General features: G+C 54.1%; 10 protein-coding genes across 10 annotated transcripts; 4 read left to right on the top strand and 6 right to left on the bottom strand.

Moving 5' to 3' along the window:
- Nucleotides 1–2,637: 2,637 nt before the first annotated feature.
- Nucleotides 2,638–3,841, bottom strand: HMPREF1541_07705 (uncharacterized protein; the record flags this gene model as incomplete). Its single annotated transcript, XM_008722028.1, has 2 exons — nucleotides 2,638–3,362; nucleotides 3,415–3,841. The coding sequence occupies 2 exons, from the start codon at nucleotides 3,839–3,841 to the stop codon at nucleotides 2,638–2,640; spliced, it is 1,152 nt and encodes a 383-aa protein (XP_008720250.1).
- A 627-nt stretch (nucleotides 3,842–4,468) lies between these two features.
- Nucleotides 4,469–8,368, bottom strand: HMPREF1541_07704 (uncharacterized protein; the record flags this gene model as incomplete). The annotated part of the gene is made up of 2 exons (XM_008722027.1): nucleotides 4,469–8,316; nucleotides 8,362–8,368. 2 exons carry the CDS (start codon nucleotides 8,366–8,368, stop codon nucleotides 4,469–4,471), a joined length of 3,855 nt encoding a protein of 1,284 aa, XP_008720249.1.
- A 794-nt stretch (nucleotides 8,369–9,162) lies between these two features.
- Nucleotides 9,163–10,905, top strand: HMPREF1541_07703 (uncharacterized protein; the record flags this gene model as incomplete). Its single annotated transcript, XM_008722026.1, has 1 exon — nucleotides 9,163–10,905. The coding sequence occupies one exon, from the start codon at nucleotides 9,163–9,165 to the stop codon at nucleotides 10,903–10,905; it is 1,743 nt and encodes a 580-aa protein (XP_008720248.1).
- Nucleotides 10,906–11,642: 737 nt separating this feature from the next.
- On the top strand, nucleotides 11,643–12,747 carry HMPREF1541_07702 (uncharacterized protein; the record flags this gene model as incomplete). Its single annotated transcript, XM_008722025.1, has 6 exons — nucleotides 11,643–11,771; nucleotides 11,819–11,898; nucleotides 11,952–12,026; nucleotides 12,084–12,153; nucleotides 12,203–12,529; nucleotides 12,583–12,747. 6 exons carry the CDS (start codon nucleotides 11,643–11,645, stop codon nucleotides 12,745–12,747), a joined length of 846 nt encoding a protein of 281 aa, XP_008720247.1.
- A 517-nt stretch (nucleotides 12,748–13,264) lies between these two features.
- On the top strand, nucleotides 13,265–15,721 carry HMPREF1541_07701 (uncharacterized protein; the record flags this gene model as incomplete). Its single annotated transcript, XM_008722024.1, has 1 exon — nucleotides 13,265–15,721. The coding sequence occupies one exon, from the start codon at nucleotides 13,265–13,267 to the stop codon at nucleotides 15,719–15,721; it is 2,457 nt and encodes an 818-aa protein (XP_008720246.1).
- Nucleotides 15,722–16,047: 326 nt separating this feature from the next.
- On the bottom strand, nucleotides 16,048–18,990 carry HMPREF1541_07700 (uncharacterized protein; the record flags this gene model as incomplete). The annotated part of the gene is made up of 1 exon (XM_008722023.1): nucleotides 16,048–18,990. One exon carries the CDS (start codon nucleotides 18,988–18,990, stop codon nucleotides 16,048–16,050), a length of 2,943 nt encoding a protein of 980 aa, XP_008720245.1.
- An 878-nt stretch (nucleotides 18,991–19,868) lies between these two features.
- HMPREF1541_07699 (uncharacterized protein) lies at nucleotides 19,869–20,360 on the bottom strand (the record flags this gene model as incomplete). Its single annotated transcript, XM_008722022.1, has 1 exon — nucleotides 19,869–20,360. One exon carries the CDS (start codon nucleotides 20,358–20,360, stop codon nucleotides 19,869–19,871), a length of 492 nt encoding a protein of 163 aa, XP_008720244.1.
- A 625-nt stretch (nucleotides 20,361–20,985) lies between these two features.
- On the bottom strand, nucleotides 20,986–22,687 carry HMPREF1541_07698 (uncharacterized protein; the record flags this gene model as incomplete). Its single annotated transcript, XM_008722021.1, has 3 exons — nucleotides 20,986–22,180; nucleotides 22,321–22,344; nucleotides 22,398–22,687. The coding sequence occupies 3 exons, from the start codon at nucleotides 22,685–22,687 to the stop codon at nucleotides 20,986–20,988; spliced, it is 1,509 nt and encodes a 502-aa protein (XP_008720243.1).
- A 1,225-nt stretch (nucleotides 22,688–23,912) lies between these two features.
- Nucleotides 23,913–24,422, bottom strand: HMPREF1541_07697 (uncharacterized protein; the record flags this gene model as incomplete). Its single annotated transcript, XM_008722020.1, has 1 exon — nucleotides 23,913–24,422. The coding sequence occupies one exon, from the start codon at nucleotides 24,420–24,422 to the stop codon at nucleotides 23,913–23,915; it is 510 nt and encodes a 169-aa protein (XP_008720242.1).
- Nucleotides 24,423–24,883: 461 nt separating this feature from the next.
- HMPREF1541_07696 (uncharacterized protein) lies at nucleotides 24,884–25,686 on the top strand (the record flags this gene model as incomplete). The annotated part of the gene is made up of 2 exons (XM_008722019.1): nucleotides 24,884–25,004; nucleotides 25,049–25,686. 2 exons carry the CDS (start codon nucleotides 24,884–24,886, stop codon nucleotides 25,684–25,686), a joined length of 759 nt encoding a protein of 252 aa, XP_008720241.1.
- Between the last annotated feature and the right edge of the window lie 176 nt (nucleotides 25,687–25,862).

Below are 25,862 nucleotides of genomic sequence, written 5' to 3'. Positions count from 1 at the left end.
TTCTCCTAGTGTCCACTGAGCCACTCGTCAGCTCGAGGCTTGACGCGACGACCGACAACAAGCATGGAGGCGGCGAACCCTGGCCTGTACGGAGTACCTCTGACGGGCTTGATGCCTGGTCCACTCCTTCTGGCGCCGTTCTCGACGACCTTCTCGAATTTCCGTGTCGACCCACCCTTCACGTCGCTTAGCGAGACAAACACCCTAGTGCTGCCAACACTGCCTCAGAGCATGGGGGAGACATATGGAACAACAACGGAGAAGATGTACATGGCCAAAGGGGCAACTCGAGCAGCTTCCGGTACTGTTCCGACCGCAAATGCGGGCTGGCCGGAGAATGCCATGCCGTGAGCAGAAGCCGTTGCAACAGGCGCGTACAGAAGTTCGAACGGGGGCAGCTATTTTGGTGGTCATGGTCCCTGATCGACGGGTGGCTGCGGGCGTGGATTTCTCCTCGGCCAGTCTCGCACACCTCGGATGGAGCCGCGAGAGACGCCCCCCCCTCAAGCCTCCAGGCACCTACGGAGTACTCAGACTAGAGTTTGCACCAATGTCTGGAACTGTCCCAGTTTACTGTCCACCGGCAAGATATGCATGTCATTACTGATTCTTGACCCTCATCATCCTGCTCACTCAATTTGATCATCTGAGTATCATTCATTAGTGGCGCGACAATATTCTCCCCTGGCTCACCCTGCTGCTTCCGCTGAGCCGACTGGCGATCGTCAGGCTGCTCTGCGCCTCTGCCTCATCTCGCTTGTTCACAACTGGCGTCATTGCATCAAAAAGTCCACCAACATGAGCCCGCGCCGCCATCCCCTTTGCGATTCGGCCCCACACAAACGCATCTAGGCGTCTATCACGTGTGTCATGTGGTCCCGATGGCCAGTGGGGCTTTTATGGCCATCCTGTGGATGCGTCGCTTCCGAGAGCTGGCAGTACGGAGCCACAAGCACCAGCACCAGTTTTCGAACTCAGCTGTTTGAAGAGCCGAGTGCAAGATTTGGAATAATGATGAAATACAATGGCGACGTTGGCGAGAGTCCGGATTTCTGCAGGAACCGGGCGCCAACGAGACAAAAGACCGGGGTGCCGATGATTATGCTCGTAACCCAGACACCAGGATCTCGGGAGCCCGGATCCGCTCAACAGCCGCACTCGCCTATTGTGCGCGACAGCGTTTGACTAAACGTCTGCCTGCAAGGCGACAGGGAGACTTGTCACCCTGTCACTCGAAAGCAATTGCGTTCTTGGGTATCTCGCATATCGAGACGACCAGTCTTTGTCCTTCAGGGAACAAGGGATTCCGTAAATTGCATTGCGGGACGCGCAGACAATGTACTCCTTACGCGCCACTCAAGGACGCCGCGTGGCATGAGCGTTTCAATAGTCTGGTCAGCGTCGTGTTCATGTCTATGTCACCTCCAGCACGTCTTCGGCTACCAAGCAATGAAAGCTCACCAGAAAGAGGAAGTACAGTCCTGGGCAGAAGAAGGCAGATTGATGTTATTTCGGCGCAATGTCCCCGAAACAGCTCTGCCAAATTGCGCTGCCTAGGCCGATCCTGGTTTGGGGGTCTACGCAGGTTTCCAGAACACCCTTTGGCATGCTTTGGCTACGAGACCTATCGTTGGCTTCGTAAAAAGGGAGAAGCAAGAAGTCATGCAGCGAGAAGAAGCCCTCGAAGGCGCCTTGACGGCTGGGCCAGATGCCGGTACCACATCCGAGCAACGCCGTTCACGAACCCTGTCCGACGATCCTCCTGAAGATTGTCTTAGGATGCGGGCGGAATTCCCCACGGCCTGTGATCAGCTCTCACACCGCTTGACCCTCGTATCATTCAAACCTGGCCCATCATGCATCCTGCACCATGTCGATCTTCACCGAAGTTCTGGCGACTTTCCCCGGATTATTGACACATGCGTCCGTCACCTGCCACGTCCACGCCTCATCCTGTAAGTTTGTCAACTGGTCGGCAGAGAGCAGATTCATTACGCCGTGGTCGACAATGTCCAGAATATAGGCATGTATCGATATGGCTCCTAGAGGATCGCAGGGCAGGAAATGTTGCTTAGCTGCCGGCGATACGACAGTAGGGAGTGCAAGCACTGCTTCTGTGCGCGGGCATGCAGGCAGTCAACTGACAGTGTTGTGTACGGGAAAGGGTCCCTCCGGCTTCAGAGTCAACAATGCTAGGGTGCTTTGCGCAAGCCCTGGCGGCGGGGGCGATTGTGAAGAGCGATAACCACGCGACAAGGCCACGTTCTTATATACATGATACCCCTTGTCTACGTAGTGACGCGTACGGATAACTCGGGGCGATACTTGCGCAATGTGAACAGCTCATCAGCAGCATTACTGTATTGCTGACACAGGTTCTTTTTGTGGGATGAATTGTTTTGTGTAGAGAGCTTTCGAACGACCCAACCCATTCCTCCGAGATCCGAACCGCATACTTTAGACAGCCTCTGATTGTCCATTCCTCCGCTAGTTTCCTTTACTCGAATTTCCATCAAACACCTTGCAGTTTTCCTGCCCAGAAACTGGCCCCCCCGGGGATCAACACCTGCGCCAATCTAGTGTCCATGAAACCTCCCGTCCCCCAGGCCACAGTACACAAGGGCTGCATGCATGTTCTCACTCGCTAGGCTTGCCAACCCAGTCCAAAACGGCCGTCACGACCGCGACACCAAAGACCCACACGCCAGCATAACCGGCCGCACCGGGCAGGTCGACGCCATCCAGCGCGCCCGTACACTGCACCATCGTCTCCGCGGCCATGAGCGCGGCCAGAACGGTGGCACGCCCAATCAGCTCCTTCTGCCGACTCGAGTACCACCCCCAGACATTCCACTGGACATGAGCCAGCAGGCCGGCGGTCCGTGTATCCAGCTCGACCATCTCTCCGGTCGGCGCAGAAGTGCTTGGCGCGAACAGGAATGACCTGCAAGCCACGCCGGCGGGCAGCAGGGTAATGAGCAGGATGGGCAGCTGCGCGGAGCCGTGGTGCGCGGGCTCCAGCGTGCGGATGTGCTCGAAGTTGCTGATGAGGAAGGTGGGCAGGAAGGTCTCGAAGCCGAGCTCGAGCAGGACGGCTAAGATGGTGGCGGCCAGGAGGGACGTGAAAGCCGTCGTGTAGGGGTCGGTCAGGATGGGGCGGTTGCGCACGGCGTGCTTGGTCGATTTGTCGCTGGGGTGGTGGGCCGGAGCAACGGCGCGGAGGAGGGCGAAGGGCGCGGCGGACGAGATGAGGCCGCTAAGTGTGTCGATTGCGAGGACGGAAGGGGTGATTTTGTAGAAGAATACTTCGAGGAGGGCGACGGGCATGGCGGTGAGAATGGAGAGGGACGCGACGTCGTAGGCTGGGAGATGTGTTAGTTCGGTGTTGTGCACGCAGCGCGAATGGGAACATACCGTCGTAGCCGCGGAACCAGTACACTGCAAGGACAACGATGCGCCAGACCAGTAGCCCGCCCACGTAGTACGGGTCTTGTGAGTGTGCGGGGCTTGAGATGGCCGCAAGCTCGGCTCTTCCAAAGGTTGTATACGTCGAGGCGGCATAGCGTAGGCCAGTGGACAACGCCAGACTGATCGCAGTAGCTGCGATGAAATTCAAGATCGAAGGCTGTTCTGCGCTGGTTTTCGGGCGCGTAGTCAACGCATTCGCCAGCTGTCTCGGGGAATTAGGAGGGCTCGTGGCCGACTTGGTGCGCTTGTGGCGCGTTGCGACGGGTGATGGCGACTTGGAGGCGGGGACAGCTGGTGGTGGCATACCGTTCGCATCGGCGGTGGCGCTTGACACGCTTTGCGACTTGGAGCCGCGCCGGCGGCGAGGTGGCATGTTTGAAGCTGAGGCTGAGGTTGAGGATGACGCGCCGCTGCTACGCGATGCGACGGGATGCGATATGTCAGGCGAATGCTCTGGGTTGATGGCCGTAGTTGCAAGCTCAACGATATCGTCAAACATGACACAGACAGGTGAGGATACACTGAAGCAGAAGTGCGGTGTGTGATTGGTCTAAGGTCATTAATGGCCTGATAGATGTTTTGATGCGTGATGGCTCGCGAGCTCGCGCTAAACACCTCCTTCGGGCATACGTCATGGCGGAAATCTGCAAATCTTTTTGTCGCGTCATCTTCCACGAACAGACTTTGCAGTAACAGCAACTTGGAACTACTTGAGGAACCTGAAGGGTGAGGAGATGTTGTTGTTGTTGTTGTTGTACATATTCATTGGGGAGTTGAGTACATCGCAGCTCTAGTCTGCTGCAGATTGCGGTCTGACGCATGTATGCAAACAGCGCCGACCAGCTTGTAGCCTTGCACAACCGCGGAGCGGCGTCGATGCATGCTGAAGATGCCTTTCGTAGATACATTAGATATACACGGATCGGCTCGAGGACTTTCTTCGATGTTGGTCTTCAGAGTTTCCACGCCCAATCCTGATGCTTCATAGATCCGTCAGAGCTTACGCTGCAGCTGTCGCCGTTTTGCGTCCCCGGGCCTTGGGGTTAACAGATTTTTGCTTGGACTTGCCTCGGGGAGCTGCACTGTCTCCTTCGATAAACTTCAAAAGCTCATCGATGCTGCGGGAGTCCAGATTGACGCTGCCTGTTGGGGACCTAACATGGCCTCCGTTAGCCGTTGTGCCGGCGCTCGGAGTCGCAGTGCTGGCACTCTGTGGCTGCAATCTGGTGCCCGCTCTCATTCCAGGTAGATGCCGGATGCCACGCAGCCTGCGAGCCTGGATGTCCTTCGCTTGCTTAGCGATGGCCACGGCATTCTGCGTAAGCTGTTCCAACCAGTTCTCAGCTTCTTTGGTGTTGCGATCTTCTGGGCCAAGTTCTGCCAAAAAGATGTTGTAGGCGTCGCGCATTTTGCTGACTGCCGCTTTCGGGTCGCCGTCCAATGCCAAAGCTTGAGCAAGTTGGAAGAGAATGGTAGCAGCATTTGCCGACTGCCGACCGAAGAGCTCCTCGCAGACTGTGTAGCACTGCTCGAACCACTTTCGTGACTCAGGATACTCTTTCATCGATTGAAGCATGACTGCAGCATTATTGATCGTGGTTATCGAATCTGGATGGTGGGCACCAAACACGATCTTCCACACATCCAACGCATGTCGGACATATCTCAGTGCTTGCTTGGTGTTACCCACATGGTGCTCGAATAGTGACAGATTGAGATACGCCAAAATGGCATCGTGCGAGTCAACGCCTAGTGTCCGCTCTGTCACGATCACGGCTTTGCGAGCGAGCTCAACTGCAGCTTCCTTCTCGTCCGTCTGATAATAGATGGTCGACAGTGAGTGGTACATCTTGGCCACTTCTGGGTGCAGGATGCCGTATATTTGTTCGTGCAAAGACAGCGATTCGAGGACTAGCTCCTGACCAAGTTGCTTCTGGCCTTGAGCAAGTGAAATCTTGCCGGCCTCAAGCGCCTCTTCTGCGAGAGCGCTGCGGGGAGACGCATCTTTGACCGTTGGCGCAATGTTCAGAACATCATCAGGGACGAAGGTAGTCGCGGAATTCTGTGCACCACCATTCGACTGTGTCTGTTCGCCAGCCTTCTTTTTCTTCTTCTTGATCGTGGTATCGTCGTGATGTGCTCCATTAACGCCATTGGCCGCTGCAGAGTCGCTGTGGTTTATAGCATGGGCATTGTTCAAGGCCGGCCGCTCGCCTCGTCCAAAGTCGTATTCCTTTGCAATAAGTTGTAGACCCAAGCGCAAACAGGCCTCTCGGAGAGCTTGCAAGGGCTTGATGGCAGAAGTCCAGTCTGACGGGAGTTCATATCGATATCTTGTCTTAACTTGCTCAAGAACCTGCTGCCGCAACTTTGAAGGAGTCATATCTAGGAATGAGTAGTCGCCATCTGGGTAGAATGCTCGCATTTCCACATCAATCTCCGGTTGGGGATTTGAGTTGAGGTCCGCACCGACAAAACAGTTCAACAGATGTGCAATGCAAGAGGGCGCAAATAGAGCAGGCAAGTGGTTCAGGAGCCCGTTGACGATATGCTTGAAGGCCCTGACAACCATCTCCTGCATGGCAACAACGTAAAATGCTTCTAGGCGTCTTCCCTTCTCCTGGGCCAGCGTAGCAAGCTGGCCGAGATAGCGGATATTGATGCCACGTTTGTGCACAAGCTGGCACAAAGATTGTCCATCCATAGGAAATCCGACATCGCTGTCATGAAGCTCGGTGATGAGTCCTGGAATAACATTCTGCTTGAGGTGGGTGCAAAGTGCCCGCACCTCCTTTTCGTCTTCCGCATATTCTTTCTTCTCTTCTTCCGTCTGTGGTACTTGCCCACTGCAAACATCCGGATTCAGAGCGAAGCTGAAATTTGAAATGTCGATGCGGTCCTGTTCGGGTGATGCACTCTCCCTGGCCGCCTCCTTCTCGTCGCCCTCCTCGGCGCTAGACTCTTTGTTTTCGGTCTTCGTCTCTGTGGTAGAGTCCGCTTGGGAATTCTGCGCACGCTTTTTATCGACCTCGCTCTTGACATACTCTTGCATTTTCATGCGCCAGTAGGCTTCCACGAGCTCCAGTCTTAGCACTGACATCCGATGTGGGTACATGCCGAACTTTGAACTTGTTTCTTCGACTGCTTCCGACCAGGCCACATCAAGGGGAGTTATCCTGTACAAGTCAAGGACATATTTGCGTCCATCCGTGCCAAGAAGGCCCTTGGTCTCAACACTGCCCTCCAGATCGTGACGCTTCCCATCTTTGTCCCAGACTGCGTGCTTCTTGACGCGCAGTGCCTTCGATAGCTTCTCAAAAACGGGGACGAATGCCTCATTTTCGGTGACGGTGTCGCGACCCTCGACTCCTCCATAGTCGATCTGGTGTTCTCCGGGCTCGCGCTGCTTAAATATGCCGGGTACAATACTTTGAGCAACAATTCGCTTACCAAGGTAATCAACCACCACCGTGCCGGGCGTGAAGAGACCGTTGATGTCCAGCTGGTTCACGGCCTTCACACCCGCAACATCCTTGCCCACAGCTATCCTGGCAGCTTCATCACCACCCTCGCTTGCGAAGGTCTGCACTCCATCGCAGCCGTACGAGAAGAAGATGTTGTTGTAGATGAAAATCTGTGCATCTTTGCCTTCCGTTGGATTCAGTGGGGCGACTTCTCCGCGTGCCACCGCTACAGCACCTTTTGCTGCGGCGTCATTGTAGTCGGCGAAGAGTTTTGAAGTCAGGCGCTCGCGGAAGACGCGATCTTGTAGGGTCTCTCGAGGCAATTCTCTTGTGGTTTGAAACTCTTCATTCCAGTCTCTGAGATTTTCGGCTCCGTCCACGCCACCCAGTAGGTAAGCCTCTTGCGATCGAGTGAGGTCAGACTGATGTTGAGAATTTTGCGCGTGCGATGTAGGGACAAGCCAAGGGTTAGCAGGAATAGCATTCTGGAACGGGAAAGTGGTCAATAGATCCTTTTGCCCGTTGGCCTTCTGCAGGTCAACGAAGGTGCTATCGAAGGACGGTGACAAGATTGAAATCAGAGTTAGGAGGGAATGAGCCGAGTGATTCTTGGGCGCGGGACGTGGAAAAGGGTCGAATTTGTTGCTTGAAGACTTGCTGACGAAGAAGCCCGAGGTGGAGGCTGTGATGTGGTGTTGATCGCCCTCGTTGGTGGTAAGCTGCAGATACAGAAGATGGCCACGCTGTCGCAAATGATGCGGTGGAGGATTCCACTGAGATACTGACAAGGACTTGATGGTCTTGGGTAGCGAGTCCTGTGTTCTGGGTAGGATGGCATCCAGGGGTGCTCGACCGTCTAGGTCATAGCCGGTAAGAGCGCTCTCTTCTTTGGCGTTGGTCTGCGACTGACCGAATCGCTCATCGTGGAGAGAAAGACCGGCACAGATGCCCTGCAGCTGATCCGCACGGTCTCCCGATGCTCCGATTAATTCTCTGATCCTCACCACATGCATGCGTGCTTCTTTCTCGCTGTATGGATCCTGGACCAGCGTCAACTCGGAATCGGCCTTGAGCTCTTTCACCTCGGAAAGCTCGACGAAATCGTTGATTCGTTCGCCATCGTGCTCGAGGTGGAAACAGGTGTATTGGAAGGTATCGGGCGTCTCGACAATCGACTGACGAAGGTCCTGCACCTGCTCTTGCGACGACACCATAACCTTCATATCGTTGCCGTCCGGCAGCTTGACGCTAACCTGGAACAGAGCGTTGTCCTCATGATTGTGCTCATGCTCGTGGTCGTGGTCGTGTGCGTCTCCATTGGCACCATTGGCACCATTGGGTAGCGTGGGAACGGTTGTCTGGTCATTTTCAGAGCTCTGTGCAGCTGATTTATAGTCAGTTTAAGCTGCGACGCGACACTCGGGTTCACTTGCCATCGTCCGAAGCCATTGGATTCCCAGGTCTGGTCAAGTAATGTACACTCACACTCACGGTCGTGCGGAGAAGAGCAAGATGCAATCAATGCACTGCCAGTTAGGAGCCAGCAGGCGTAAATGAATGACGAAGGAAGGGAAGAAGGGGTAATCAACAGTATGCTAGAAGGACGATAGAGGATACTGTACAGGGAAGACTGCAGTAGTAAAAGCGTGCAGCAGAATGGACAACAACTGAATCAAATAAATTTTGAGACGACCTCGAATCCCGAGGGTTATTCCCGCTGATTGGGTACATGGCCTCCCTAACCCTTCCGAGGCGTCATTTTTCTCCACAGCCCAGGAGCGCGAGGTTGTTTGGCACGACCGCGGGCATGCCTTTGCTCGGAAATGACTCGGGTCGTAGTTAGGAGGGGCGTCACTATATGTAGAGCACCGAGATCTGGGGTATTCAAGACCTGTCGCAGACCGGAAGTTGTGATTCTGATACGGGAGTGGCCGATGAAGGAGGGAGGTACTTGGAGTCTTGAAGACCTGGAAAGGCGTCTCCGCCCTGCCAAGGCGCATCGGCCTGATCAGCTTGGAGTCCTCGCCGACCTCGCCCAAAACGCACCAAAGTGGTAATCAGCATCCTCTTGTTGCGGACATCAAGTCAACATGTCTCATTGACCGCATTCATTCGTTTTCATCTCGCCATTTCTCATACTTGACCGGGCGTCTGGTTCATTATCTACGGCATTGCGATCGTGCTGGGGGCACTTTGATTTCTGTACCCCTTATTGGGTGAACTGCTCACGATGAAGGCGTTTCAGCGTACTCTTGCATATTCAAGGCTCTCCCAGAGACGGCCATTGGCTCACAAAGTACTTGTGTTTGCCCCAAGACGATGCGCATCGACGCAATTTGGCCAGACAAGCATAGATCCCAATGTCGACCCCGGCCCCAACCAGCCAGAAGACGAGAAGGGGGGCAGGCGAAATCAACGGGACAAGCCTCGTATCAGTCCATCCGTCTGGAAAGTGTTTGAGACGGCGGCTACTACCTTTGCCTCGATCGCAATCCTGGGCTTAGCAGGTTACTCGTACCATCTTTACTACAAGTCCATGGTTTTGCGCAAGATTGAGAGAGCCTTTATGCCTGGTGATCCCATGCTGGACCTTGCCACATCGCCCCCATTAAACACGGCCAAATTACTGGGCGAGGACGCGGAGACTTCAGATTTGGAAAACGATACTTGGATACTACGAGCCGAACAATCCAAGGTAGACGACATAATTTTGGGTGCTCGTACTGGGCGTTACTATCTAATTGTGGGGGAAAAGGGCACCGGAAAATCCACCATGATTCTGGATGCAATGAGGAAAACCCAAGGTGAAGGCGTGTCCATGTTCGAAGCCCATGCCGATCTTGAGATCTTCCGTCTGCGCCTCGGCAAAGCCCTCAATTACGATTTCCATGAGGACTATATCGGCTCCTTGTTCTCTATCCGTGGCCCAAGAGACACAACTGCACTACTCGACATCGAGCGAGCATTTAACAAGGTCGAGAAAATTGCCCTCAAGAGAAGAGACGAAGCTGCAAAGGCCCCTTCGCGCACCAGAGCTGGCCCCCTGGTCATCGTTGTCAATTGCATGCACTTGATCCGGGATGACGAGGATGGTCAAGATCTCATCGAACTCATGCAGCAACGGGCGGAGCAGTGGGCTGCTTCTAACCTGATCACAGTGGTGTTCAACTCAGACGACTACTGGGTATACGAACGATTGAAGAGATACGCCACACGTATGGAGGTCTTACCAATTCTCGATCTCCCTAAGCCCAGAGCTATCACAGCTCTATCTCGCTTCCGAGCAAGGTATTTTCCCGAGGAAGAGATTGACAGCGATATCATCCGTCAGGTTTATGACCAGGTAGGGGGCCGAACAAATTTCCTCAGTCGTGTGGCCAAATCCAGGGACATGTTGGGCATGTGCAAGACTATCGTGGAAGCGGAAAAGACTTGGTTCCTCAACCAGTGCGGCATTCTCGGCGCGGAAATGGACGACGATGTCATGGACCAACAGAAGTTTGCGAGCGCTGCTATGGTCCTTGCCAGAGCTCTTGTCGAAAAACAGAAAGAACTCGATACCACATACGATGAGAAACAGGGCCACATCTTGCCTCAGATCCCGCTGTACATAGCGCGCCAGATCATGACCCGGGCGGATTTCATCAAGCAGTACGACCACGAGAACATCTTCACTATCGACAGCAAAGCTATGGTTCGCGCCGACTCTGTACCCATGATGAATGCCTTCCAACAAATCTGCAGCGAAGAGGGTTTCGATGAGTACCTGGAGGCAACCCTCGACCGCATTGCTGCCATTGAAAGCCTCAACAGGACCAAGGAATTGACGATGAAGGACCTCTGGATTGAGCAGAAAGGCGAACAGCGTGGAAAGTATTCGTTCATTACTCGGGACCACAAAGGCCGCGAAACCGGCAGCATGGACTTTGTGGTCCGGCCGAACGAGAGTCCTGAGGACAAGAAAGAGGATTGAAGATGTTCAAACCTACTTTCAACAATTGTATAAACAGTCCATATCAAAATCGCATACACGGCGTACCAATGTCGGATCAAGTCTCCCCAGCTGGCTGATTGAGGTATCTTGGTGGCCCATTCCGGGTTTAATTTCGCCGAGCACCAATATACAAGTATGTTCTTATGTTGTACTTGGCTGGACCTGATGACAAACAGGATGGTCAAGTACAGTCGTAAATGGAGGAAGCGGAGGTGCGGGGTCGACTGGATAGCGTGTGCGCTAGCAGCACACACGCCTAGGCGGGTGACTCGCAAGTGCTCGGCAGATGCAGTTACCACTCGCAACCCCGGATCGAGTCAATTCCAGCCTCAGACGTTCTCGTGTTCGATTTCGTGTACACCATGGGCAGCCTATCCGAATCCACCACTGTCCGGCGGTGTCTCTGGGCTCATGGAATCATCACGCCAGGCCGTGGCAACCCCTCAGAAGCGATCATGGGGCTCGCTTGCCCTTTGCAGAGAGCGCGATTTTGCTCTACCAGTGGTCCAAACGGGCGCTGAGATTGACGGTGGCTTGCCGACCCCACGTTTGTGGGTGCTTTGATGTCTTTCAAAGCACGAAAGTGAGCCACGCGGTGGGAGCACCTAGGGCTATAAAGACGCCGGGGCCCCGCCACGTGCAGCACCAGCGTCCGACACTCCTTCCGTCTCTTCTCTAGTACTGCTTGAGCTATTCTTGCCTCCATATTGCCAACCATGGCTACAACAAACGGTGCTATGGGACACCATGCGTCCTCGAACGATGCGATTGCACACACTGACTCGAAGAACGAGCTTCACCGCACGGTGACCCAACTTACAATCACACCCGAGATGTTCGAGAAGGTAGGAGTGCTGCCCTCACCTGTGTTAACTGGCTGATCAGTCATCAGTTGTATCTCACGCCGAAAACCCCAAGATCTGGAGACAACGTGAAGCGTTTCGCGAATCCCACACCGATGGGCTTTGTAGGGTATCGTTCTTGCCCTCTATCCTCGGCTATTGTTGCAAGCTGACGTCTAACAGCTTTGTCATCTCAACAATGTCTTTCTCGATGGTCCTCATGGGGTGGGGCGGCGCTAATGGTGCCAGCGCTCTAGCGTAAGCGCGACGCAGCGTGCTTCCTAAGCCTAACAGACTACTAACCCGTCGTGTTAGGGGAATGTTTATGTTCGTTGGTCCCGTGCTACTCATACTCACCACAATATTTGAATGGATCATGGGCAACGTGAGTCTATTTCAACTCATAGGCGTGGACACTGTCTGATGTACAACAGTTCTTCCCCATGATGGTTTGTTCCTTGTTCGCAGTTTTCTGGCTCTCATTCGGGTTCCTGCTACTCCCAACACTCGAGCTTTCAGCTGCTTACTCTACAACGGGCTCTGCTGCCGAAGGGTCGGTGAGTCAAGCGTACAATGCCGCATTGGGCCTCTATCTCATCGTCTGGGGGTTTGCATTGTTTACATTCTGGATCTTCACTCTCAAAACCAACATCATCTTTGCCGGTATATTCTTCTTCGTCACCGTGGGCGCTTGGATACTTAGTGCTGCATACTGGAAAGTCAGCCAGGGGAATTTCGATCAGGCCATGAAGTTGCAAAAGGTGAGCAAGCTTCTATTTATTGACTTGCTTAGTATGGCTAATGACGGCGGCAGGCGGGTGGCGCTATGTTGTTCATCGTTGGACTGCTGGGCTGGTATATGACCTTCGTTATCATGGCAGCAGAGATGAGACTCGCGGTGAATCTACCTGTCGGAGATCTGTCTCATTACTGGCATAAGACGGACGTTGAGATGGCCGTGGCTGAGAAAGAGAATTGAGAGCCCGCCAGAATTGGAAGCCGCGCCGTAGTCATATCAGCAAAGTTCCCCTCAAGACGCCGCATCAGAGGTTTTGAGTGCAATGGAATGCCCAAAATGGCGAGCCGCATCTGCAACTGATCCAAACGGGCCGGTCGTACTTGGCCAGTGCCTGAATACAAAGGGGACTCAGCCTTGCACAGCCTTGCAGTACTTGGGTAGCCAGGTGTAAGCCGGAACTTGAGGCCGCCAAGTCGCGAGGCAGCCACGGCCCGCTGCCTGGCGTGTCTCCACTTGGGAACCTTGGAAGCTGGTGCCTCAGCCTACTGTAGACTACCTCTTTCCTCGAGTGAGCCTCACTTGACTCACACACGACTAATGTGCCTTGGACGCTGACGTTGCTACTTCTCGCCTCGTCGCATCTTTTGTAATTTGCTCCTATTCCATCTCGCTCTCCTCACACCACACGGGCGTTCACCCCATCTTTCTCACCGACCAACGTTGTACAACATACCTAGCCAGCCGGGCGCTAAGAACGATGCCTCACTTGCTCGATCTACCCGACGAGATCATCCTGCACATTTTGTCTGCGTGTGCCGAGGAAAGAGATGCCCGCCATCGAATGAGCTTCTCATCCTCTGGCCGTCAGACCATTCTTAATTTCGCCAAGTCATCCCACCGTGCTTTCAGCCTCGCTGAACCCTTCCTGTACAACACTATCACGCTGAGGAAAGGCATCGAATTCAGTCCTGCCTTCAAATCTTTCAAGCAACGCCTCTTAGACCAGCCCGGTCGCAACGAACATGTCAGCGATGTAGCCCTGGTCCCTGCCGAGGGGCCTACCGATCCCGATTTCTGGACTTGGGCGAGCTTCGTTGCTATGCTGCCCAAACTTGAACATCTATTTGTAGAAGTGCCATTCACACAGGCGGACGCGATTGATGACGAAGAAACTGGGGAATACGTGTCCCCTTTCTGGACCGCGTTCAAGAATACCTTCAGTTCTAAGCAGTCGGGCACGGTACCACACACAAAAGTACCTGCATGGGCGAGCCACCTCACTACATGTCATCTGAATTTTAATGCCCCGAATGGATTCTGTGTACCACTCGGCGACATCGCAAACGTCCTTGCCGCCCCATCAATACGCAAACTTACGCTGGTCGCCGCCGATCTCAGGGAGTTCGAGCTCGATCGCAAGACCATCCGACTCAGGTCTTCCCCACTCCAGCATCTGCGTCTAGAGAGCTGTATCGTCTCCGAATCATCCCTCCGACACATGTTGTCAATACCACAAGCCTTGACCACTTTCTTCGAGTCAAGCGGGACCAACAATCAGGACAACCACCTCTCCTTAGACCGACTATACGGCCTCTCCCAAGCTCTTGCCATGCACCGGTCTACGTTGAAAACTCTTTACGTGAACCCTCGAGATCTTAGGTCCCTTTCAGAGTTCGAAAGCAGCGGTTCTAGGACAATCACTTTCGCCCATCTCACCTCACTTGTCAACCTCACCATCGATTTCCGAGACTGGCGCTTCGAACCAGGACCGACATATTTTCTCGAGCGATTTCCCACTTCGCTCCGGCATTTACATCTCAAAGTAGACTTGTCTTACTACTCGAACCCAATACCTGCTTATTTCGCTTTTTGGACAAATCGCATACGTAGACGAATGTACCGCTCTCGCCATTCCAGACCGACTTTTCCACGCCTGGAGACGTTCGCCGTGGAGATGATGCATATCACGCCGAGCACTGTCAACAGCTCCCAGCGTGATGACTTGGAAACAGCCGTATGGCGACTCAAGCACGATTTCAACGTCCGTGTGCGTATCTATCGATGCACCAAGCAGCGGAACGCCGTGCCGCCATATCTATGGGACGAGTATGAACCAGAGCTAGTTTGTATGCTTGACAGCAATGTCATGGAAGCCAGGAATCTGTGGAATACCCAGACCCTGTCGGAGATCAAAGAGCTGGAACGCCTGGAGAGGGAATGGCGGACTAGCCGAATGATCGAATTGGATCAACAACGATTAGAGGGAAAGAGGCAGAGAATGTTGGCTCAGGTTGAGAGATGGGAAATGGACGAGATGCCGTGCGAGGCAGACCTAAATGAGGCCTCGAGAGTAATGTTGATGGAGAGAGATCGCAAGGCACGAGCCGCACTGGATTTGTGGGAAGGACTGCCACTCGTGCCACCCGAGGGAGAGGATGGCTGGTCCTTCGTACCGGCTTCGAGCCTGGTCTTGACCCACGCCAAACAAGATTGTGGAAAGGCGGACGAGAACGAAAACGACGGTGTTGCAGGCCCCTCAAACCAATCCAAAGACACTGTGGTCAACGAAGAAAGCATGGAAGCAGCTGGCCCTTCTCTGCCGTCTGAGTGTTTATCCTCAGAGAAATCAGCACCTGTGGATCAAGTCGGGACACCAAAGGGCCAAGAGCAAAACCACCCAAGCACTGGTGTCAGCGTTGACGATACGAGCGCGGATGACCATCCTTGCCCAAGCGTGGTAGAAATCTCGGATCAGCCTGCAACAAACCTGACGCCATCGGCCAATCCTTCAAGTAGCCCCTTCACGCTTAGTGCAGAGGCCGCCTGCCCAAAAGAACAAGGCCAAGGTATAAACGAGGCCGGTTTAGCACCTCCAGAAAATAAGCAAAGTCCATCGCCAGAATTTACACCAACATACGAAGACTCGTTCAGCGTGGCGGCGGACTCTTCTCCATCGAAAGAAAAAGAGACGCCACCTACAACCGCCAAAGGCAAAGACGTCGCTGAAACGGATTGCAAGCGCGAGAAACAGGAAGGGAAACTGCCTGTCAAAGACAATAAGGACAAGGATGTAACGCCTTCACAGGAAGTCGACCTTGCTGTGGCTGTGGCTGTGGCTCTGGACCCGGGGCCAAGCTTGAAACAGGCGCCGCCGTCTGTGTCACCCGCGCCGGCCGTAGCTGGAGCAGATGCTGGAGCGGTCATTGTTAGTTGAGTCTAATAAGTCTAGAGTATGCTGCTGGGTTTGCGGCCTTAAGGCATGTATATTTGACCGTTGGAAAACACTGGTTCGGTCCTTTTGAGGAGCAGCGACAGGCGAACTTCGCAGAACTTCGCACAGCACATCATAGCGTTCGCAGCGTAAGTCATGGCCCCATATCAAAATTGAAGCATTCTCTCTCATTCTGCATGATGCAAACTATTCCAAAACGAATTTCAAGAGCCTGGAAAAACCACATTCAAAGTGCAACACTATCTGTTCCCACCTGCTCCGACGTGTGCTACCCCCCCTCCTCCCACACGTTCCCCCAGCAGCTCACCTCACTGGAACACCATCCACCACCCTCTCCCACCCCTACTCCCACTCTTGGGCAAACTCAGCGGCACGACCCCCGCACTCGGCACCGTACTCATCGTATCCGTCCTCGTCACCACTGCCGTCGTCAGCGGACCCCAGCCCGAACCCGAGCCCGAGCTCGCGCCCGCAGAAGTCTTGACCGTCGCCGTCACCGTCGAACCGGGCCTATTCGAGCTGGGTTCCGTGGCGGTCGCGGCGGCGGATGGGGGCAGCAAGGCTTCGAAAGCGCGCGCCGGCCGCGCCGCGACGGCGAGCAGGACCTGTGCGGACGAGGTACCCGTGGCGCGGGCGAGCTCCCACCGCCGGCGCAGCCAGGCGTGCACGTCTTCGATGCCGAGGTGGCGCAGCCATCGCAGTTGCCGCAGGAGCCAGCTGGGGAGGTCGTAGCCGTAGTGGCTGCACAGGGCGGCCAAGAGGATGGTGCCGGCGGTGGAGGAGACGGCCCAGTCAATGTGTGTGGCTTTGCTGGTCAGGGCGGCCCAGGAGCGCATGGAGCGGTCGTGTAGCGCGAACTTGACGCGCAACTTGATGTCCGAGGCGGCCTTGAAATCGCGGGCTTGCTGGATGGCTTGTTTCAATGTGAGGCGCTGGTCTTTGGGGATGGGGTTGCCGTGACGCCAGCCCGTCCGCGAGTTGCTTTGCTTCAGGAAGGGCCCACGGAGGTAGGCGATGTGGGATTCGTAGGCTGCCCGGGCGGTGGCGTCGGAGTGCCCCGGCTCCCAGCTCAGGACTGAGGAGGCGCTGCTTGTGTCGGAGCTGGAGCTGTTTTCATCATCGGAGCTGAGGGAGGAATCGGATGAGGTCGACCCATCGTCGCTGGGGCGACGACGTCCATTGTGTGCTCTTCGCTGGCCTCCCATGGAGCTGCGTTGGCAGTGCTCATCGAAGTGTTTGCGGATAAAGACCTCCTCGGTGGGTTCAAGGTACTCATGCTCCAAATAAACGTCGTTGCTGCTGAGATGGGGATAGTAGTTCATGTATGAGAGGCGTAGTTCGCCAGCGTCCGCTGGCCATTTCCCTTTGCGCTCTTCAAAGACCCATTGCACGACTTTGGGTGCGATGGGAAAAGTGTTCTTCGTGTCATGCAGATCTTCGTCACTCACAGATTTGCGCCTCTCTGGAACTACATCCCAGTCCATTGCATCTGGCTGGCCGTCCCGGCTGGCGTCGGAGGCAAGTGACGAAGATCTGGAGCTGGAGGTGCTGTCGCCTGGCTCCCCGGAGCTGTCAGCCTCCGCCCGGGATCTGACCTCTAAAGCGTTCCTACGTTCGATCTCGGCTAGTTGCTCCATGTCGGGACCCCTGGGTACAATCATCTCCACGCGTGGGAAGCAGCACATCTTGATACGTGGACGCTGTGGAGAATCCTCATCGTCCGGGCCATCTGCTACGCCAGCATGATAGTCCAATGCATTCGCTCTCTTAATGGCCTGCTCACTGAGCCACCCATGAAATTGCGTCTTCTTCATCATTTGTTCGTTGACGCAGTTTTGAGGCGCGCCTTGATCGCCGTACCATTTCTCGCCTCTAAGAGAATTGTTACTGAATTGGATGATAGAGCCGTTGATCCCTGTCAGACGGAGAGAGTAGTGAAGTCCGACAGCCCAAGTGAGCCGATCGGTGAGGCATTTCAGGATATAGCCATGTTGTTCGTTCGCTTTCTTGGACTTGCTGAGGCTGAAGTCGTGCGAGTCCTCGTTGTGAGCGAAGACATCAGGCGGAAGCAGTGGGGTCAGGACGACCATCAACTCCTCGGCAAGCTGCCGAATGGCTCGATTGCTCGACATCTGCCATTCACTGCCCATAAGAATCTCATTCATGACCTGCGCACGGCGCCTGGCTCGTACATGTGAATCGAAATGCATCCAAGTGGAATCGACATCATCAACACGTTTCGCGTCTTGCTCTGATAGACCAAAGGATGGGATTGAGAAAATATGACGCCGGATGTACTCAGCGATAACGCCATATATGACAGAGGCACGTGAGTCTGGAGTGGTGAAGAAATGGCGCCAACCGTACTGACTTCCATCGGCAATGTACTGAGTGGTACGCATCAACGAGTAGTAGTTGTCGGCCATCTCATGCAATGGCCAGTCTGCCTGAGCTTCGGCGGTGAGTTCGAAATGGAAGTTGTCGAAGGCGAACTGTCGGAGCTCCTCCCTCAAGACCTGGAAGAGTGCCCCAATCTGCTCGGGCTGTAGAGGGCAGGGAACGTGTCGAAGGTTCAACTTCAGCTCTTCAGTAGCGTTGTACTGGAACTGCAATCGCTTTCGTGGACGCTGGTAGAAGGACGTCGAGTCAGCCCTCTTGCGCTTGCGAGTTGCAGCCACAGCAGGCGAGAGCTCAGTAAGTAGAGAGCTTCGAGGTCCGCTGTATGGCTGCTGTACTTCAGACAATGCTGCAGGAGTGAATCTGCTCTGCCGTTGTCCAGAAGATTGTGGTCTGGTGCGTGCAGCCGCATCCGAAGCATGAGGGCTAGTATGAGGACAGTCGCGCAAGGTGCGAAAGCTACGTTGGCTGCCGAAGCGTGGATTGATCGGGCGAGGTAGTTCGTTGGCAGGTGTTGCTGGAGATGGCGATTTTGGCAAGTCAACCATTGTGCGGATATTGGACTTCTGCCCCGATCTCACTGAGCCAGGCTTGTTCATTGCCCTCTGATTTGACGATGAAGCAACATTGGACCTAGCAGCAGAGGGGACGTGCTGCTGAGATATAGCATGGTTACCGCTATCGACTGGAAGCTCTTTGACTTGTACATTCTCGGAGAACTGGACTTTCTGCTTTCGTTCACGACGGTGTTGTTCTATCATGCGGCGCTGCTCTGGTCTGCCATGTCTCTGAAGTGCTGAGGCATGGGTCGCAGCCCTAGCAGCCGCCTGCGCTTGAGTTCTCGTGCGAGCCATTGCTGAGGACTTAGAAGGGACAGCACTAGGTAGCTGAGAGGTAGGTAGAGTTGAGTTGGGAATGCGGGTGTTACTTGGACAAATTTGAAGACAAAAGATAAAGGATGGGAAATAAAGAGTTGTACAAGCCTTGCTTCAGTATGCTGTCGAAGTGCTGGTTGCGGGTTTCCGGACAATGCATCCGCATCCGGAGGCAAACACCCTTCGCTGTTTGCATCCATATTTGAGCAGTTCGCGGTGGCCATTATTCTGGTGGTGCTCATGCCAGTGTGGCTCCTCTGGCCATTGTCCAGTGGGAACGCCTTACTGTCACTCGTAGTGAACAAGAGATTCATGGTTTCTTACTGTCTCGGCGTGTCTGACCATTCTTCGCCGCAAGGGGTTATCTTCGTGGTCCAAGTCTGCACGGGTCAATCCTAGAGAATGTCAGCCACCTCGGCAGGAGCATGAGCACGGATATTTCGAATGGTCCAGGGTGGCGTAATCGTCGGGATCGAGTCGCGTGAAGTATAAGAGCTTCCACAGCGGCAGTAATCTGAGCCGAAGTTTCATAAGAGGAGCTGATCCGAGTTGAACCTCATCGAAGGCTCTGTGAGAGCAAAATCTGATTATCCAGAGGCGGTGGCGATGAGTGTACAAGGCACCACGAGAGACGACCATGCTGCAGTATTTGACGGGGTTAGAGGAGATTAGGTGGTTTCGACAATGGGTTGGACTCGAATGAGCTCTCTCCAGAGTGCCACTCCTTCATTCTGCTCATAAGCATGATACGTGATAATCATATCCTTCCTTGATCATATGAACTCGTCGGTCTCCGGATCCCAGATCCTCCCGACGGCCCTGCCCTGCTGCAGATTGGCTTGCTTCAGCCCCTCGAGCTACTCGTTGAGACGGTCCAAACGATCTTTCTTCTCCTCGGTGTCTTTGTAGATGAAGCCAGTCTTTTCATAACGTGGCATTGTCATCAAATGATGGCGCCCCCACGACATCTCCTCACGTTCTTCAGCCATGAGGTTGGTGAGCTCTTCCCGCCACTCGTGCTCGGTGGAATCCTTGTAGCGCTCAGGCCTGCGCATCATTTCCGATTCCCCATGTGTCGGACGGCGAACGTGAATGCGTCTTTCGACCGGTGTTCCAATTTCGATGATTCGTCGCGGTCGTCGTTTTCGTCGCCGCCGGCGGGGGGGGCGGAGAGGATGGAGGGGAATCCTCTGGTGAGCTCTCGGAGTCGTAACCACTGCTGTCTGAGCTTTCGTAGGAATGCTCGTGACAATCGTGGCGGTGACGTTGGCGATGACGATGACGGTGTCAGTGTCGGCATTGATAGTGGGGAAGATTTCGGTCTCGTCCAGTATACACGCAGCAACCATGATTAAATGCAGCGAGGCAACTGGTGTAATGCCACGTGTTGCATTCGATACATATCTGAATCGAAACTTCACAGCCGCTATCATCGACGACCACTCGGACACGTGTTGGGGTTGACGGCGCCCGCCAACTCGGCACAAGTAATTGGCCTGGTTCAATGACTCTTTGAACTGACACAAGTCGACGCCCACTATCGTCACCTCCTAGCCAGCCGAGAAGTCCCTTCTTCTTTTTCTTCTCCTTAATGAGAAAAACATCGTCGTCGAGCGAGTATTCTTGGGGCAACCAGACTGGGCCACGTTGGGATAGCGAGCGCGGGATACTTGCCGATCGCCTATGTTGCGGTATACACATAGTTCCATGATGGTTGGCGATTTGCGATTTGGTGTCCATGGCTTGATATAGGCATGGCTTCGAGACCACGCGAGAACATCGAGAAACAGATAACGGTGGACGTCGTTTCGGCTGCAACGCATCGAAACGAACTCGGCGAGCGAGCAGTGGGCTCCGTTGTCGTATGTGCTTTGTTTGCGTCGTACAGTACATCGTGGAACCACTGACGGTTCACGTGCAGAACACCGCTTATGTCTGAAGAGGGATGCAAAAAGCGGCCTCGGGTCAGCCGACTCAAGTGGGCGGAGCCGGCTTCTTTTCATCGTCCTCTTCCACCGGTGCGAACTTCGACATCTTTCGCAACTGGAGCCCGTAGCGCATGAAGAGAAAAGGGACAGGGAGCAGAGCAACGGCAATGCCGCCCAATACCGAACAAGCGGGTCCAACTCCAAGGTTCTTGAACATGGGCCTCGCAGCCAAGGGCAAACCTGCAGCGAACAGACTTCGTAAGAAGGTGTTGGCGGCCGTTGCTGAGGCAGCATAGATACCGTACGTGTCAACCAGGAAGTTCAAGCATTGCTGGAACGTCGTGTTGAAGCCAGCGCCAATGAACCCAGTTGCAACGACGGGGAGGATCCAGTGGTATCTTGGATCGGCCGTCCACCCCAGAAGGAAGAGTCCGATGACCATGAGAGTGCCTCCTATGGCCATGGGTGGGCAGCGGGCTTCGGGCACTGCCTTGCCACCTGCTTCACGTGAGATGCGCTTATACCTTGGCTGATTGCCAACATTGATCACCAGCGCAAGAACAATACCCGTGAAGCTGCCAAGGAAGGGTAAGGACGCATTGAATACCGACCACTGGCGTATGTCCCGGAATATGATTGTAAAAACCTCCAAGGTAAGATAGAGTATCGCAAACACGAATGAGGCGTAGAAGCAGATGCACGTAACCATTGGTTCGGTCGTCAACATCTTGATTGGTCGCGAAAGCTGCTTTGTGATTATCGATCCGACGTCGACCTTAATTCGTTCATGTGGGTGCCACAGCCTCTGGTCGCCCGTCTCGTTGCGTAACCGTTGCGCCTTCTTTCCGAGAAGATATGGACCGTAAACCTCTGGGAGACAGAAGTAACACACAAATGTTGAGGCAGCCACCCAGATCGCGCCAATGTATTGCGTCCATCGCCAATTGAGTGAGACAGTGAGCGCTGCTCCGATCACCGGGCCGAGAGTTGGGCCTCCTACCACCGCCACGGCATATAGACTGACAGGTAGGCCTCGTGATTCACGGCTAAAGCAATCACCGAGAGCAGCATTCACATTACTGACTGGCGCGGAACCGAACACTCCTGAGAAGAAGCGCGTAATGAAGACGGAAGCTGCGTTTCTGCTGAAACCAGTACCAACAGAGAACAACGCAAGAGCGACCATGGGAGGTATCAGCGAGACTCTCCTGCCGAAGACCTCACTCAGAGGGCCCCATAGCCTACCACCGTCAGCCACTTCGATGTTGAGGCGGGGTTGGTTCGGGAGTAATAACTGCAGAAGGGGTCGATTGGCAGTCATGGGATGGGTTATGAAGCACGCCCCTATCGGAGGGTGCCTTAGCCGTAGAATGGGACTCACAAAGGACCAACACAAAAGCCGACCCTGGAAGATGTCAGTCACTGAATGTACTTGAAAGATGAATTGGTCACACGTACACGAACAGGGACACGTTCAGAACCGCCACCGTATCACTAACACCAATATACTCGGCAATGATATGGTTCGCCGGCGCAATCATCGACGAAGTCACACTCGCCGCCAAGGCAAGCTGAGACAACTGGAAGGTGATCCATGATTTATAAATTGGTTTCCAGTTCTGTGGGTTTGCGTCTTCGCTGGGGTCCCAGCGCACCATGTATGCTGGGTCATCTCCGTCTACGGGCACTGCGCCGCTGCAGTGGTTGGGCAGGTCGGCGACGGCATCATCCTTTTCCTCGTCGAGCATCGTGCTCGGACAGTAAAGAGAGCAAAAGGCCTGCGGAAAAGATCAGAGAAACTATTTCCCCTTGACGATCTACCTAACATAAGTAGATCTAGCAGTTGGAGATCTCCGTAGCCGATGCAGCCCCGACCCTGGCCTAGGGTCTGCTTTAGCCGGGAGTTCGGCAACGGCTGTTAGGGAAATGCCCGCAACGCCGGCCATTTTCCGTCGCTGCAGTGGAGAACAACCAACACAAAAAATAAACAGGGGCGCCTCCAGGTCCAGCAACGAGATGAGTTCGTTCTGGGAAGGGCAACAGGAAGCCTCTGAAATGCTTGAGACTGTCAAGTCGCAGTAAGTCCCGTATACACAACGGGAAACTCGCCTGCGGCATTCCTTAGGTCGGTTGCTTGCGCAGATAGGAAGGATCAGCATCAAGAGAACGGAGAATATCAAATTAAGGCCATCCGCGAGGCAAACTGGTCGGAACGAGGCAACCAGGCAGCGTGCTTGTCTTTCGCCGTGCGCGTTCACCGTGTCCAACCTCTCACCACCACGCAGAAGATTTGTCAACTTCTCTTCGTCGACACAGTTTACGTGCTCTTGAAGAAGACCCTTCTCACCCCAGTCATTCTCAGCCTTTTACCATAATGACTGAGGCACCGAATGCCAGGGCGGGAACGAAAAAGCCGCAAGTGAACTCGACACGATGACCTTAGCGACCATTGTTGTAACGATTGATGAGTACAGCAGCTGCCACCGTTCTCTGACAGGCGATTTTGATGATGAAGCGCATTGAGAAGCGCTGTTGTAGTTGGATGGATATCCATGAGTCGTGCGGTTGACTTCGATAGTCTTTTCGCACCTCATTCGCATTTGATGTGAATAGCGACGTTGCCTGTGGTGGAAGGTGACCTGTGATGCAACCCGTAGTCGGTGACTGGGCGTTAAATACCCGAAAGTTGTGCATCCCGGTTGCGAAATAACGTACAGCAGACAATTGTCGAGAAGGACAGTCGTCTTCAGCGAGCTAGGCACGCCCAGAACGCCCGATGGAAGCCAATGCGATGGCCGCTGTCAATCTGCGTTCGCGTTCAGGCTCAGGGGTCACTTCTTGCACCTTTGCCGAAATGCTAGGTTGCTGGCCTGTGAATATGTGCTGTGTTTTCAGTTCAGTTCCCGGTCGCTGGCGCTCTTCAGCCGAAGCCGCCTCCGCTCTGACGTTGTCAGCATCGCGAGAAGCAGGCATCTAATCTCTATCATCGTCATCATCGTCATCACCATCTTTACCAGTGCGTTGCGCCCCATTTCCTTTCCTTGCGTCCGCTCTTTGCTTCTTGGCTTCGTACTCCGCCATGGCCGGGGTCTGGTAGTTGGCGCCTCCGAAGTCGTCCTCTGTAACCATGGCACGCCATGAATCTTCAACTGGAATGCCCTTTCGATCCATTTCCTCGATCATCTCACGTATTTCCTTCAATTTGTCCTCCAAATGTTCGGCCGTTCTCGTTAACATGTGCTGTTCAGACTTGGCCTGACCTTGAGTTCCAGGAACAATGTTTGAAAGCGCGTCGAACTGGGCACGTATGCCATCTCTACGCTTGTTCTCTGCATCACGGTGGTTGGTGTTCTTCTGAGCTGATGTGAGTCGGGCTTTACTAGGTTTCGTCGTCCGCTTCTTGCTCTGCGCGGGCGTAGAGGAGGGCGATGAATCCTCGACCTCCGATCCAGGTTCAGTAGCTGGGGAGTCATCGCCGGACATGGTCAATGCTGGTGGGTGATCTTCTTCACGACGGAGGAAACTAATGCGTCCCTGCTTGGCTTCGAGTCTTTGGTGCCGCAACTTGAGCAGGGAGTCAAAGGCCAACTCTTGTCAAAGTCTGCGTTTGTCCGACACTGTGTAGAGCATCAGAAGTAGAAAGGATAGAAGATGTTGAGTTGAAATACAGAGTTGTGCGAGAGAAAGACTACCAAGTTCAGATATACGTGGGTGATCGGGGTGAATCGAGCTATCCCCTCTCTCCCCTAGCGTGCCCAGGTTGTAGTTCGTGCAACGGCACCATATTTTTCCGACCGGTGGGATGTTGCTCACTCCTCCCGGGCTACTTCAATCATTCCCCATGCTATTCTCCAATAATAGTGTCAATTGATCCCCATCTCTCTCAGCCAAAGCCAGGAAGTTGTTTCATACCCAACCTGTCTTCATCACCGAAACACCATAAGATGAGCAGACAGCGGCCTCTGCGGGGAACTTGTAGCTGTGGGCGGAATGTCTATTCGGTGGTTGTTCCGACCACCGCCACCGAACACGCACAAGTGTTCTTTGACGACAGCTCTCCCTCCCGTATGCTCACAATTTCCGATGTGAATGAAGCTAACTATGATCAGGACGAGCACAGGCTACACCTCTGACAGCATGGCTCAGAGTGCCGATCGATTGGGTCTTCTCCACAACAGTAGCACAATTCCCCAACGAAACACATTCCTCGATCCGACGCATTTTCACACCCGCCGACGAACCACATTGCAAACGAGTATTCTGCGGGTTCTGCGGAACACATCTATCGTATTGGACTGAGCAGCCTGCCGAAGAAGCTGAGTACTTGAGCATAACCCTAGGGAGTCTCCTCGGAGAAGACATTCGTGCTCTACAAGATCTTGATCTACTACCGGACGACGTCGAAGCTTCACTCAGTAACCCAGATGATCCCCTCGAAGACTCAACAGTAGCCACAACAGCTCAACCCGATCGGGCCCTCCAACGAAGAAGCATCCACGGCGGCCGCCTAGGAGACTTAGATTGGTTTGGGGAAATGATTGATGGAAGCCGCCTTGGTCGAACTCGAAAAATGAGACGAGGAATGGGTTTCACTCCAGACGGAACGACACAACTCTCATGGGAAGTGTCAGAATACGTTGAAGGAGAGGACGAGGAAGAAGAAACATCGTCAAACACAAATGCGGCCGGCTCGAAACGGAAGATTGGAGATGTCGGCAGTGGCGACGACGTTACCATGAAGCAGTGACGCCTTAGCACCAGCATTTGCGGACAGCACAGGTGACAACCCACCAATGAATTTTATGGTTGATCACGACATGCACAAAAGCATCCTCCCACGATTTACGAGAGACGCGAAAGACCTTCAAAGAGACGAGCATTCTAAATGAATGATAATTGACTTTTGTACCAACAAGAAGGGAA

Source organism: Cyphellophora europaea (assembly GCF_000365145.1).
Source record: "Cyphellophora europaea CBS 101466 unplaced genomic scaffold supercont1.7, whole genome shotgun sequence".
Classification (NCBI taxonomy): Eukaryota; Fungi; Ascomycota; class Eurotiomycetes; order Chaetothyriales; family Cyphellophoraceae; genus Cyphellophora; species Cyphellophora europaea.
The sequence above is the reverse complement of the archived record's forward strand: the minus strand, read 5'-3'. Positions and strand labels throughout refer to the sequence as shown.